The sequence below is a fragment of the Petaurus breviceps genome, unplaced genomic scaffold (assembly GCF_028583685.1).
Source record: "Petaurus breviceps papuanus isolate PSGF00001 unplaced genomic scaffold, PetGlider_PUasm1.0 184, whole genome shotgun sequence".
NCBI classification, from domain to species: Eukaryota; Metazoa; Chordata; class Mammalia; order Diprotodontia; family Petauridae; genus Petaurus; species Petaurus breviceps.
Window position 1 is genome coordinate 215,254 of NW_027185793.1, and position 12,316 is coordinate 227,569.

General features: G+C 41.3%; 1 protein-coding gene across 2 annotated transcripts in view; it reads right to left on the reverse strand.

Moving 5' to 3' along the window:
• TMEFF1 (transmembrane protein with EGF like and two follistatin like domains 1) overlaps nucleotides 1–11,833 on the reverse strand; it is a 150,389-nt gene extending 138,556 nt beyond the window's left edge. The window contains exon 1 of one of the 2 annotated variants that reach the window (XM_069088064.1): nucleotides 11,241–11,829. In XM_069088064.1, the coding sequence (XP_068944165.1) occupies nucleotides 11,241–11,511 (271 nt within the window). In that variant the 5' untranslated portion in view covers nucleotides 11,512–11,829. Of the gene's footprint in view, nucleotides 1–11,240 lie in introns of both variants that reach the window. The other variant, XM_069088065.1, reaches the window with a different exon arrangement.
• Nucleotides 11,834–12,316: the final 483 nt, after the last annotated feature.

Below are 12,316 nucleotides of genomic sequence, written 5' to 3' on the forward strand. Positions count from 1 at the left end.
TTGCTGCTACACTGGGTGATACAATCATTTGGGAAAGCAGTCTTGTAGTATATAGGAGAGGAGTTTTTTTTTTTTAATCATGTTCTTAAGTCAATAATCTCATTGTAGGAAATATTCCCCTAAGAATGTTAGCAACAGTAGAGGGGCAGCTAGGTGGCACACTGACCCTGGAGTCAGGAGGACTTGAGTTCAAATCTGGCCTCAGACACTTAACACTTACTAGCCATGTGACCTTGAGCAAGTCACTTAACCCCAACTGCCCTGCCTTCCCCCATGCAAAAAAAGAAAAAAAAACAGTAGAAATTAACTTTTTGTTCAAAAATATAACAATGTTATTTGTAATTTGTAAAACAAACAAACAAACAAAAACAATAACTACCTCACTATCCAATAATTGGAGATATCTGAATAAACTATGGCATATTAAAGTAGTGGAATATCATAATACAATTTAAAAAGACAACTACGACTAATATAAATCATAGAAATACCCATATGAAATAATGTGAAGTAGTTATGTAAGATAATCATCCTATACTAAGTGCAGGTATTCCTGCAGAAAGTTTAACATGTCACAAAAGAACTAGAACCATTGAGCCTCTGACCAGGATGATGTTGCAGGAGAAAAAGGAAAAATGCTTATTGATACAGTCAAATATATTTTGAAGTAAATTATATTTGATGTGGCTTTGTATATTAATATATATGTGTAATGTTATGCATATATTGTTAAAATGTTAATTGCTATTATTATTGTTAGTCTGTCATTGTTTTTTCTCCTGTTGTAACGTTTACACATATTTATTATGTTCTGCATATGTTTTAGATATTTGGACTATCGTGTTGTACTTAGCATTGTGTATGTAACATTAATGTAATGCATCACACGTTCCACTCAGTGTTCATGTAAATTACCTTTCGAATGTACAAATCAGCTAATCAATCAAAAAGCATTTACTTAGTGCCTATGCCAAGTGCTGTACTAGGCTCTGGGGTACACCTGTTATTGGTATGTGTCTGACTCTTTATAATCCCATTTGTGGTTTTCTTGGCAAAGGTCCTGGAGTGGTTTGCCATTTCGTTCTCCAGCTCATTTTACAGATAAGGAAACTGAGGCAAACAGGGTAAAGTGACTTGCCCAGTCATGTTAAGCCCAGCTGATAAGTGTCCAAGGTCAGACCTGAATTCAGGAAGAGGAGTCTTCCTGACACCAGGCCTGGTACTCTTCAGGATACATATACAAAAATTCAAAAGCATTCCTACTCTCAAGGAACTTACATTCAATCAGAGGAGAAAAAAATCACATACATAATTATATGCAAGAGGAATGCAAAAATAAATTCAAAGTATTAGGAAGGGAGGGCAATAACAATTGAGAAGATTATGAAAAGGCTTTGTGGAAAAAGTGGTGCTGAACTTGTATCTTAAAGGAAGGTGAGATTCTATGAGGAGGGAGTGAATTCGAGGCATGGGTGATAGTCAATGCAAAGGCACAGAGATTGAGTGTTAAGGGCAAGAAACATTAATAATTCTAGTTTATACACACTAGAGATTATGAGGAGAGGGCAGGAATAATAAGGCAGGAAAGATAGGTTGGAATGAAGTTGTGAAGGACTTTAAAAGCTCAACAGAGTAGTTTATAGGTGGTCCTAAAGGCAATGGGGAATTACAAAGTAGGGGAATGATATTGTCAGGCCTGTAAGTCACTTTGGTAGTTATCTGTAGGATCAATTGGAGTGCAAAGGGATTTGGGGTAGGTATACCAATTATGTCACAGCAATAGTCTAGGCAAAAGTTGATGAGGACCTGAGTGAAGGTGATGACCATGTGACTCAAAAAGAAGGGGTCAGATGCAAGAGATGTTACAGAGATAGAAATGGGAAGATTGGGCAACTGGTTTCATAAGGAAGACTAGAATATTGATGCCTTCAACAAAACCAGGAAAATTTGAAGAGGAGTGGCTTTTGAAGATAATGATTTTATTTTAGACATGTCTCCATGACATCCAATTTGAAATGGCCAGTAGGCAGTTGGTGATTTAACACAAAAACTCAAGGGAAAGACTGGGACGAGATATGTAAATCTGTGAAATGTCTGCATAGAGATGGTAATTACATGGGAATTGATAAGGTCACTGACAGTGTAGGGGAAAAATAAAAGAGAACCTAGGACAGAGTCTTAGGGAACATCTACAATTAGGAGTTGATGATATAGCGTAAGGGATTAAGCAGGAACAGTCAGTCAGTTAGGAGAACCAAGAAAGAGGGATATCACAAAAGCCCCCAAAAGGAGAGAATATCTAGAAGCGGGTGGTCAATAGTGTCAAGTGCAGCAGATAGACTGAGAAGGATGAAGACTGAGAAATAACCAGATATGACAACTGAGAGATCACTGGTAACTTTACAGAGAGCAGGTCCAACTGAGAGATGAATTCAGAAGCCATATTGCAAAGGATTGAAGAGTAAGTAAAAAGAAAATATGAAAAGGTAGCAAGTATAGACAGCTTTTCCAAGGAGTTTGGCTGAGACAGGAAGGGGAGATTATTATCTGAGGAGATGGTAGGGCTTAGTGAAGACTTTTTGAGGACAGTGACATATTTAAAGGTTGTTGTTTGTCCTTTGTTTTTGAAGAGGACCAATAACATCACAGGGTGATATCTTGATTTGTGTGTGAATTGGTTTTAAATGAGACAGAGTTGCACAAAGTCATTGGCCTCCCTCTCTCTTCCAGAGTCAATGAAGTCCAGTAACAGGATAAAAGTCAAGATGACTAGAGATGGTGTAGGATGCAGTGGATGACCTTGGCATCTGCCATGTCTAATCACTGCTTCAGCAGCCTTCTTGGTCATTGGAACAAACTGTTCTCATTCACCCATTCCACTAGGGGATGTCTTCATATGCTTGGGGTAGACACCCCACCCCAATTAAATGCTACTACCTTCCAGAAGGAATCAGTGTCAACTCTAAAACCCTACTATGTTCATATATAGGCATCTATATATCTGTGCACCTATTGTTTCCTTCTAAGATAATGTAAGTTCCTTGAGGATAAGAATTGTTTCTTTTTTTCTCTTTGAATTTCTAGCAACTTGTACAGTATAATATATAATAGGTGCTTAAAATAAAGGCATGTTGAATGAATGGTGAGTTGCTAAGGTCAAAAAACTTATCACCAGAGGCCAACCAAGAGATGATGAACCTTTTTAAACTTAGCCATGCTGGTCCTCAAACAAAATCCAAAGTCTAGCATATAATGAAATATTTACAGGATGGTACGGCCTACAGAAACCCCAACTTCTCTTTGTACCATGATAAGACATTGGATTAAAACTTGAATGGAGACTATACATAGACTGTAGTTATACAAAAGAAATATTTCATTTTTGGTATAAACCTGTGATTTCATTGATCTAGGGAATTCCCGGTGAGGAAACTCCTGCTGATATACAGCAACTGTTTTTTCAACTTAAAGTCTTAGAGAATTCCCTAGAAGCGCTGAGAGATTTAAATGACTTGCCCAGTGTCAGACAGCTATTACAATAGTACTAATTATAGCTAGCATGTATCATAGTACCTGCTCCATGCCAGGCCCTCCACTTAGTGCTTAACAAATAGTATCTCACTTGATCTTCAAACAGCACTGGAAGGTAGGTGTTATTATCACCTCAGGGCAGGCAGATGACTTGCCCAACGTCATGAATAAGGGTCTGAGGCTAGATTTGAACTCAGGTCTTCTTAACTCCAAGCTCAGCACTCTAGCTGCCTTAACAGATGTCAGAGGTGGGGCTTGAATTCAGCTCATTTTGACTCTACATACAGTTCTATCTACTATGCATACAGCCTCTCTCTATATATAGAAGGAATATATGTGTGCACACATGTATATATATACATATATGTATATGTGTGTTTGTGTGTATGTATATGTCTCCAATATACATCTGTCTCCAAATATTCATGTGTGCATATATGTCTCAAAATACGTCTCCAAAATAGGGTGAATGGAGAAGGACAATGGAAAGGAATACAGAAGAAGAGAGTAATTTATTAGGGTGCTATTATTGGATTTAAATTGATAAACATTTAATAAGTGCCCACTAAGTTCAAAGTATTATTCTCAGCATTAGAGAAATAAGTAAAAAATTAATATATTCAGCCCTAAAAGAGTTTACCTTTGATCTCTAGACATTTATATATGTCATTTTTGAAAGTTTTGTTTTAAAATAAATTTGATCACTTTCATGATTGTTTGAAGTTAAATTCCTTTTTTTTAAGAAAGAGAAATCATGGCTAAGACAAGTGGAGAAGAGCAAATGTCAAATTTTTCAAAAGAGGGAAAAGATCATAGATATTTTCAATCAAGATAATAAAGCTTGGTCAGCTTGACACTTACTAGAGAGAGAGTCTGGCATAGATAGAGATCTGGACTTGGGAAGATCTGGGCTCAAATTTGACCTCTGATACACTGGCTATGTAACCCTGGGCATTTAACTTTTCAGTATTCTAGGTAACTCTCTTCTTCTCAAAGCAGCTGCCAGTCTGTACTGGTAGAGTAATTCCCATTCACCCAGGAAATCACAAGTGTATTCAAAACAAATAAACAGAAAACCTTGATCCTTATAAGAAAAATTCCAAAACAATTTATTACACACAGAGGCTCCCCCACTATGTAGGAGAGTTCAAACTACTTAAAATGGCATCGAAGTCCTTCAACCTCTCCCCAAGTCCCACTATTCTTGCTCTTGATTTTGTCATCTGTACTTGCATCTTATCAAGCTAAATAAGCACTGGGTTTTCTTGCCTCAAAATAAAACAACAAATGTATATTAATTGTCTATCCTAAGTAGAGTACTGCGTGTCAGATACAACATTGAGATTACAATCTGTCTAGTAGGGAAATAAGATACCAATATACATACATACATACACATATATATATACATGTATACACACACACATATATAAAAGTATGATGCATAACATTATATGATAAATGCAATAGCTAGCTAGCAAACAATGGGCTATGTAAGTCATGGGGGGAAAGTTGTTACTAACTGGGAAGAAATAGAGAGGTGGGGATCAGGGAAGATGTGCTGGCAGGGAGGGAAGGAAGAAAAGAAGGAAGGAAGGTAGGAAGGAAGGAAGGAAGGAAGGAAGGAAGGAAGGGAGGAAGGATTTATTAATTGCCTTTTGTTGTTGTTCAGTCGTTTCAGTCACATGTGATTCTTCATGACCCCGTTTGGGGTTTTCTTGGCAAAGATAATGAAGGGCCACTTCCTTCTCCAGTTCACTTTACAGATCAGGAAACTGAGGCAAACAGGGTTAAGTGCTGAGGGTCACACAGTGTCTGAGACTGGATTTGAATTAAAGTCTTCCTGACTCTAGTACCAGTGCTGTCACCACTGTGCCAACCTAACTTGCTACCTAGAACAGGATCAAGAGTAGAGGCAGAGTGAGTGAATGATGATGCTGAAAAAAATTTGAGAAATGGGGGAGATAAGGAGTTAATATAAGATAGTAAGAGGCTAGATCATTCGCTCTAAGTATGGGGAGCAAAAATATGGTTGGTGGTGAGAAGAGAGAAGAAAAAGCCTAGAATGGTCACTAAAGGATCCCATGAGGTAGATTTAGTCCAGTCCAACACCATCATTTTCCAGGTGAGAAAAGTGACAGATTACTGGATTTACCCAAGGTCACTCCAAGACTTAAACCAGAGGTGTAGTGAGGAGCAAATGAGACAATGGATGCAAACCTTAAAGCACTATATAAATTTCAGTTATTAATTGTCATTATTACTTTTATAAGCCTACAGTCACCAAGCCTCCAGCGTGGTTATGCCTTCATTCCCTGAGCCTTCTATTGCACTCCTGCAGAACTCAAGCAGTGCTTATAGAGCAATACAATGGTGTGCTGGTAAATATTTAACAACGGGGCTGGGGGTTGGGGTGGGGTTATAGAGTTATGTGAGCAGGCAGGCATGCACATACACACACGCACACTTCTAAATTTAATATGCATTATTAACACAGTCTTAAGGCTAGTTAACACAGTGTTAAGTCTAGGCAATCAACAAAACAATAAATCAAGCCCTGATTTGAAGCAATTGAGATTTCTGAAGTGCAAATGCTCACAATGAAAATTCTTGACAAAATAAGGATAGAGAGTGGGCTCCAGCACACCTTGGACTCCAGATTCAGACATCTTTCCACTATATTATGCTGCCAAGTAGGAATGGAATAAAAATCCATAAGAACAGATTAGAAGGATTGTCAAATAGCTCAGAGGGCACAGATAAGGTTTCATACCATGAATTTGTAGCAGTTGAGATCAGTTTGACTTTGCCACTTTCTCCCATGGCACCCAAGGCCTTTGGAGGAGGAAAAGAGAAACCAAATAGTGGAGAACAAGTAATTCCTAGATCAAGGACCAATGGATTCCAGTAGAGTAGCTAATAAAACATTAAAGTGACAAACTATGGGATCAAGACTGGGTAGGTAAGGTGTTCATTCATGACAAAGGTAAAGAGTGAAAGAAAGAAGAATAGGGATTGTGCTCAGACAGCAAGATCTCACAGTTCCATGTAGTGGAGGTATTGTGATTCTAAGAGATGTCATGAGCTGAAGTGGGATAGAGAAGCTCGTTAGAGAGCACAAAGTGGAGGAATCATGTTTTCAGAATGTCAGGCAGTTGGCAACATTAATTCTGAATGATAACAGAGTATAAAATTGAGAGGGAAACCATGTCAGACACTAAGGTCATTTGAAAAAGTAGAGGGGATGACTTGGAGGTTGGTACATAACAGCAGGGAGCATTAGGGAAATGCCTGATTTACTGGGCAAGTACATTTCCCATGGAGCCAAAATTTGTATTCTCTCCCTTCCTCTCCCCTCTTCTCCTCTGGTGGAAGCATAAGAGAGAGAAGATGCTGAGGAAAAGTCCCTTTGAGGAAGGGTTGAAACAGAGAAGGGTAAAATCCTTTCTACAGCTTTAATTAAAGGCTATAGATGGGAGAGGTTCCTCAAAAAGAGTCTATCTCCTTGACACTATCACCAATCATCTTCATTGCAACTCTTTCCCCTCCAGTAACCAATGGGGAATTGCATGTGCCATCCCAATAATGTACCTGCCTCTCAGCAGGGGGCCAGAATTTATGTCCAACTCTGTGAAAGGTGCCCATCCAGAAAAATCAGAGGTTCCCCTGATCACCATTGTGACAATAGCATTGAAGATGGAAGAGGGGTGAGGCTAGTATATACTGCAAGGGCCTCAAAATTAGAGGGATCATTGGGAAATGGTGGCAGAAGAATAGTCTGGGAGGGAGAAAAGAAGTTTTGTCTATCCTTCCTAACTCTGTGAGTCCCAGAAGCAAGACACTATATAGTAAGAATTTACTGTGTGTTAAGTAGTACAGTAGGCTCTTAGAATACAAAGAAAAAAGTGAAACTCCTTGGTCTCATGTTATACTCTAACAAAGAAGTCTGGTGAGGTGTGAGGGTTTGGTGCGTTAGTAGGGAGAGGCTGCCAAAGGAGAAGACTGTCCTGAAGGAAAGCTAAGCTCCTATTAAAGTAAGGAGGGAGAAGCAATTAAGCACTTAAGAAGTTCAAGGATGTAGGGCAGTTTGTTGACAATAGAGTAAGAGTTCCAATGAAGATACTGGAAAGGATGGGTCATACATGAATAAAATTAGAGTGGGTTTGGAAAAAGTAGGAGTGATTAGAATTGTGGGGAAAGGTTAGAAAGAGAGATTGTGGGCATGCCACTTGCATTTAAGGCCATGAGACTGAAAAACTGGAAGGCAGAGTAGTCAATAGGGGGACTTAAAGAATTTACTACTTGACATTTGATGTGGACCCTTCTTGGTTCCCTCCAGCTACTCTATCTTTTATGTACCTATTTATCCGCATGTTGTCTATCCCATTAGAATGCAAGCTCCTTGAGGCTAAGGACTGTTTCCATTTTTTTTTCTTTGTATCCCCAACACCTAGCAGAGTAGACAGAGTGAAGGGCCTGGAGGTAGGAAGACCTGGGTTCTAATCTGGCCTTAGACACTTACCAGTTGTATGATCCTGGACGAGTCACTTAACATTGTTTGCCTCAGTTTCCTCATCTGTAAAATGAGCTGGAGAAGGAAATGGCAAACCACTCCAGTACCTTCACCAAGAAAATCCCAAATGGGGTCACAAGGAATTGGACACTACTGAAAATAACTGAACAAAGTCAATATGCAGCCAGCAGGGTTCTAGTTCTATTTGTGTTTCCCACTACTAGTCTATACTACAAAAAAGAATAATAAAATAATAATAAAAACCAAGCCTTCACAGGTATTTATAGGTACTCACCTACTTACAGAAAGTCTTGAATGTCAAGCAAAGAATGAACTTTATTCAGTTGATAAGAACTAAGCACAATTTTTTAACAGAACAGTGGCATGATCAGATTTGTACATAGGGAAATGTCTGGGACTGGTATCAAGGATTCATTGGAAGGGGAAAAGATAGGAAAGGAAAAATCACTAATGTCAAGGAAGAGGAAGACTGAAATGGCTATTAGATTTGCCAATTAGGAAGCACTTGGTGAGTTTTAAGAGGTATGTTTCAATAAAATAAATGGGGGTATTGACAAAAGGATGGGTTGTGAAGAAATATAAGCACTGGAAATACAGAACTTTTTAAAGAATTTTGGTGATGAAAGAACAGAGAGGGAATGGTAACTATGTGAGATAATACAGTTAAGAGAAGGCTTATTTAATACGGGGTAATTGGAGGAATATTTGTACTCAGATGGAAAAGAGGCAGTGAGGAGGGAGATATTGAAGCTGTGCAGAATGGGATGAGAATGAGGAAGGCCCTGGAGGAGGCAACAAAGATAGTGAAGAACAGGAAAGCAAGCAACAATGCCAAGAAGTTTTGAGCAAGGGGGAAAGAAATTAAGGAAACTTATGTTAGATGACTTTATTCATTTTCATGAAGTTGGAAGCTAAATCAGTCTGCTGTTACATAACAGAAATGTATAGCATGAACTCAGCTTGATTTCATTATTTTCTCCATCGATGTGCAGCAGTCGTGGAGCAAGAGCAAGAAACTAGATAATGAGAGTTTGCTATATTTGAAGATTCTTAGGTCAAGAATAACAAAGGTCAGAAGAACAATGAATTCTGAAGTAGTAAGCAGTTAAACATTGGGAGCAAGGCTAGCAAGTTGAAGCAAATGAAGCCAGAATGTGGGAAACTGACTGGAAGATGAAGATTGGATCCAAGGACCAGAAACATTGATAAGTCATCTGTTTTAAGTGTGGTAAGTCACGTCATCACTTTTCAGGAGGCAGACTGATGCACCGTTGAGTCGCAAGATTCTCAGGAAACGTTTTCTTAGAAAAGTGCTCTCCTTGTAGTTTTGTCCATTTGTTTCTGCCCTCTGGAACAACAGAACAAGTTTACTCTTATTCCACATGATAGTCCTTCAAATATTTGCAGGGAACCATCATGCCTCCCTTCAACTTCCTTTTTTCCAGGCTAAAGAACCCCTTCAATTGCTCTTCACATAATCCTTGTGCATCATGATGGCTATCTTCTGGCCACACTCTAGTTGTTCAATTAGATCAGTGTGTCACTGAGAGTTAAACTTGATACTCCAACTGTGAACTGAGCAACACATGGTATAATAAGACTATTACTTCCTATGATCTTGATGCTATTCATCAATTACTGCAAACTAAGATTATACTTAAAAAAAAAAAAGCCACACACATCATAGTCTTAGGCTTATATCGGTCTGTGGTCAACTAAGACCCCCAGGTCTTTTTCATACAAACTGTTGCCAAACCCTAATCTTAGACACAAAAGCCAAAAAGTGATCTATAAAGTTCTTTTTCATCTAATCCCTTGCTTCCAGTTGTTCAGTTGTAAAAGCAACTTTTATTTGATCAGCTTTAGATATACTGTTTATATATATATATATGTTGGTTATATTATGCTTATTAATGTATTCACTCATAACCTGGTATATTTATCAAACAACAGAATTTTGGAGTTGAAAGGTACTATACAGATCAATAAATTTCAGTCTCATTTTACAACTCAGAAAACCACAGCAGTATTCACAACATTCTCTGCTCTAATATATGAGTTTATTAGTAAACTCAATCTACTATTGTGTTTATGTTGAAGGAGAATATGCATATGATAACCACTTGTTAAAAGCATTAAGCCATAACATACTTCTATAGGGATAGAGCTACGTTGACAAAAACAACATAAAAGTTATGGGGATGATTAGAACCACTTGTAATCAGGGTGTGCCACTGCTTATTTAGTTCCAAATTAAATAAATATTTCTCCAACCAAAAAAGCAAAAGCAACCTTCAAAACTAACATAAAAATAGGGAGGGGGTTTAAAGAAACATCTCATTTACCTAAAAAGGTTTAATGAGGTGTCCAAATGTCATAGGGTAGCTAAAATAAAATCATCTTCATTATAGCAAATAAAATAGCAGACAACAAATAACAAATATCTCTGTCTTCACGGCAACTAGAAGCAAAGGAATTACGTTTTTATAAATTTTATAATGGCTGAGAGTCACGAGGATTCTGTTGGCAGCCTTCACCTCCAGGGGAGAAGGATGAAAGTGGAGGATGGAGAGAAGGCTAAATTAGTGATGGAGAAAGGGCGCGGTTTAGTTATCCAGAGGTCATTGGCATGCACCTGCTGAAGCTGCCCATGCCCCTCTGAATATAGAAATCTGAACAAAAATGTGGCCTCGATGCTCGGCTCTGTCCCAGGGCCTGCTTTCCTTCTCCTTTCTGACCCCTTTTGTCAGGAGGAGGGAGCTTTTATAGAGTGGAAGCCCTTCTCATGTATCCTCACTTACAACCCCAGCAAGCTCTTTGTTTCCAGCAGCTGGGGGTGGGGACCTGGGGAGAGAGGATAGGTAACTCCCTACTTCCCAGGCCCCTACTCCTCCGCACTCTCCTCTCCTCTCTCCAACCGCAACACACACCGCGCGCACACCCACAAACACACTCTCACCCACAAACACACACAGGCTTGTACACACGGGACCGTACGGAACAAGGGGGTTTGGGGGATAGTCTCAAGTGCTCTCAGCAGCCGCCCCAAGGGAATGAATCCTCGCGCCACTAAGTGGAAGCGTGGGAGCAGGCAGAGGGACCGCGACTGGGAGCCTGGCGGGCGGGCGAATGAGAGAGAGGTGGGTCGCCTCTGTGCTCGGGCTGAGTGACTTACCTGAGCAGTTGATGCTCTTCCCTTTGCCGGTGCCAGGGCAGTCTCCTCCTCCTCCGGCTGCGCCCCCTCCTCCTCCGGCTGCTGCTCCAGCCCCCGCTCCTGCCCCGCCGCCGCCGCTGCCGCCGCCGCCCGGGAGCTGGTTGGACGCTCTGCTCCCGGGCACAGAGAAAGCGAAAAGCAGAAAAACCGACGTGTAGCAGAAAGCGAGCGGGGGAGCCGCGGGCAGCCGGAGCGTGGTCCCCGCGGCGCTGGCGGCCCCCGCGGCCCCCATAACTAACTGCCCAAGGAGGACGGCGTTGAGCACAGGGAGCAGCAGGCCCAGAGCATCAATCACACCCCGGAGGAGCGGCCGCCGCCTCCACCACCGAGCAGCCGCGCCCGTCCTATCCGCTCCTCCCCGAGGCAGCGCTTCAGCATCCCCTCCCGGGTGTTCGAGAGTCGCTGGTACAACGGGAGCCCCGCAGCAGCAGCCGCGCCCCCAACCTTTGGCTCAGCTCTGCAAGCCACGAGCCTCCAGGCCTCCGCTCTTCAGTGGATGCGTGCGTATATGTGTGTGCGCGCGTGCAAAGGAGTGTGTGTATGTGTGTACGCGCGAGGATAAGGGGGGGGGGGAATGGATGGGGGAGGGGGTTTCGAGGAGGCGGGGTGGGGGGACCAGTTCCTCTCCTCTCCACGCTCTCTCTCTGTCTCCCCTTTGTGTCCACCGCCGCTTTAGCTACAGACAAGCCACAAAGGCAGCGACGGAAAAGGGGGAGGGAGGAGGCACGTGATTGGGACCTTAGAGCTCTGGGAGGAGGGTATCAGCGACCCCTAAAGCCGCCCCAACCTAATAAGCAGAGTACCGAGTCTTCTCCATCCCATTATCGGAACAGCGACTTCAGAGATGCCATTGTTCTTCCCAAGGCGTGGCCCGTGGGGTGTGTGGAAGCAATCCACATAAATGGACCACGCAGACGAGAGTAGCTTTAAAATGAGATAGCCGGTGCCCTAATACTCTACTCTTTTACGCAGTTTTAAGGTACCTGTGGCACCAGTGGAGGGCAAGAGATTTGACCAGATGTCCAGGACTGAAATGC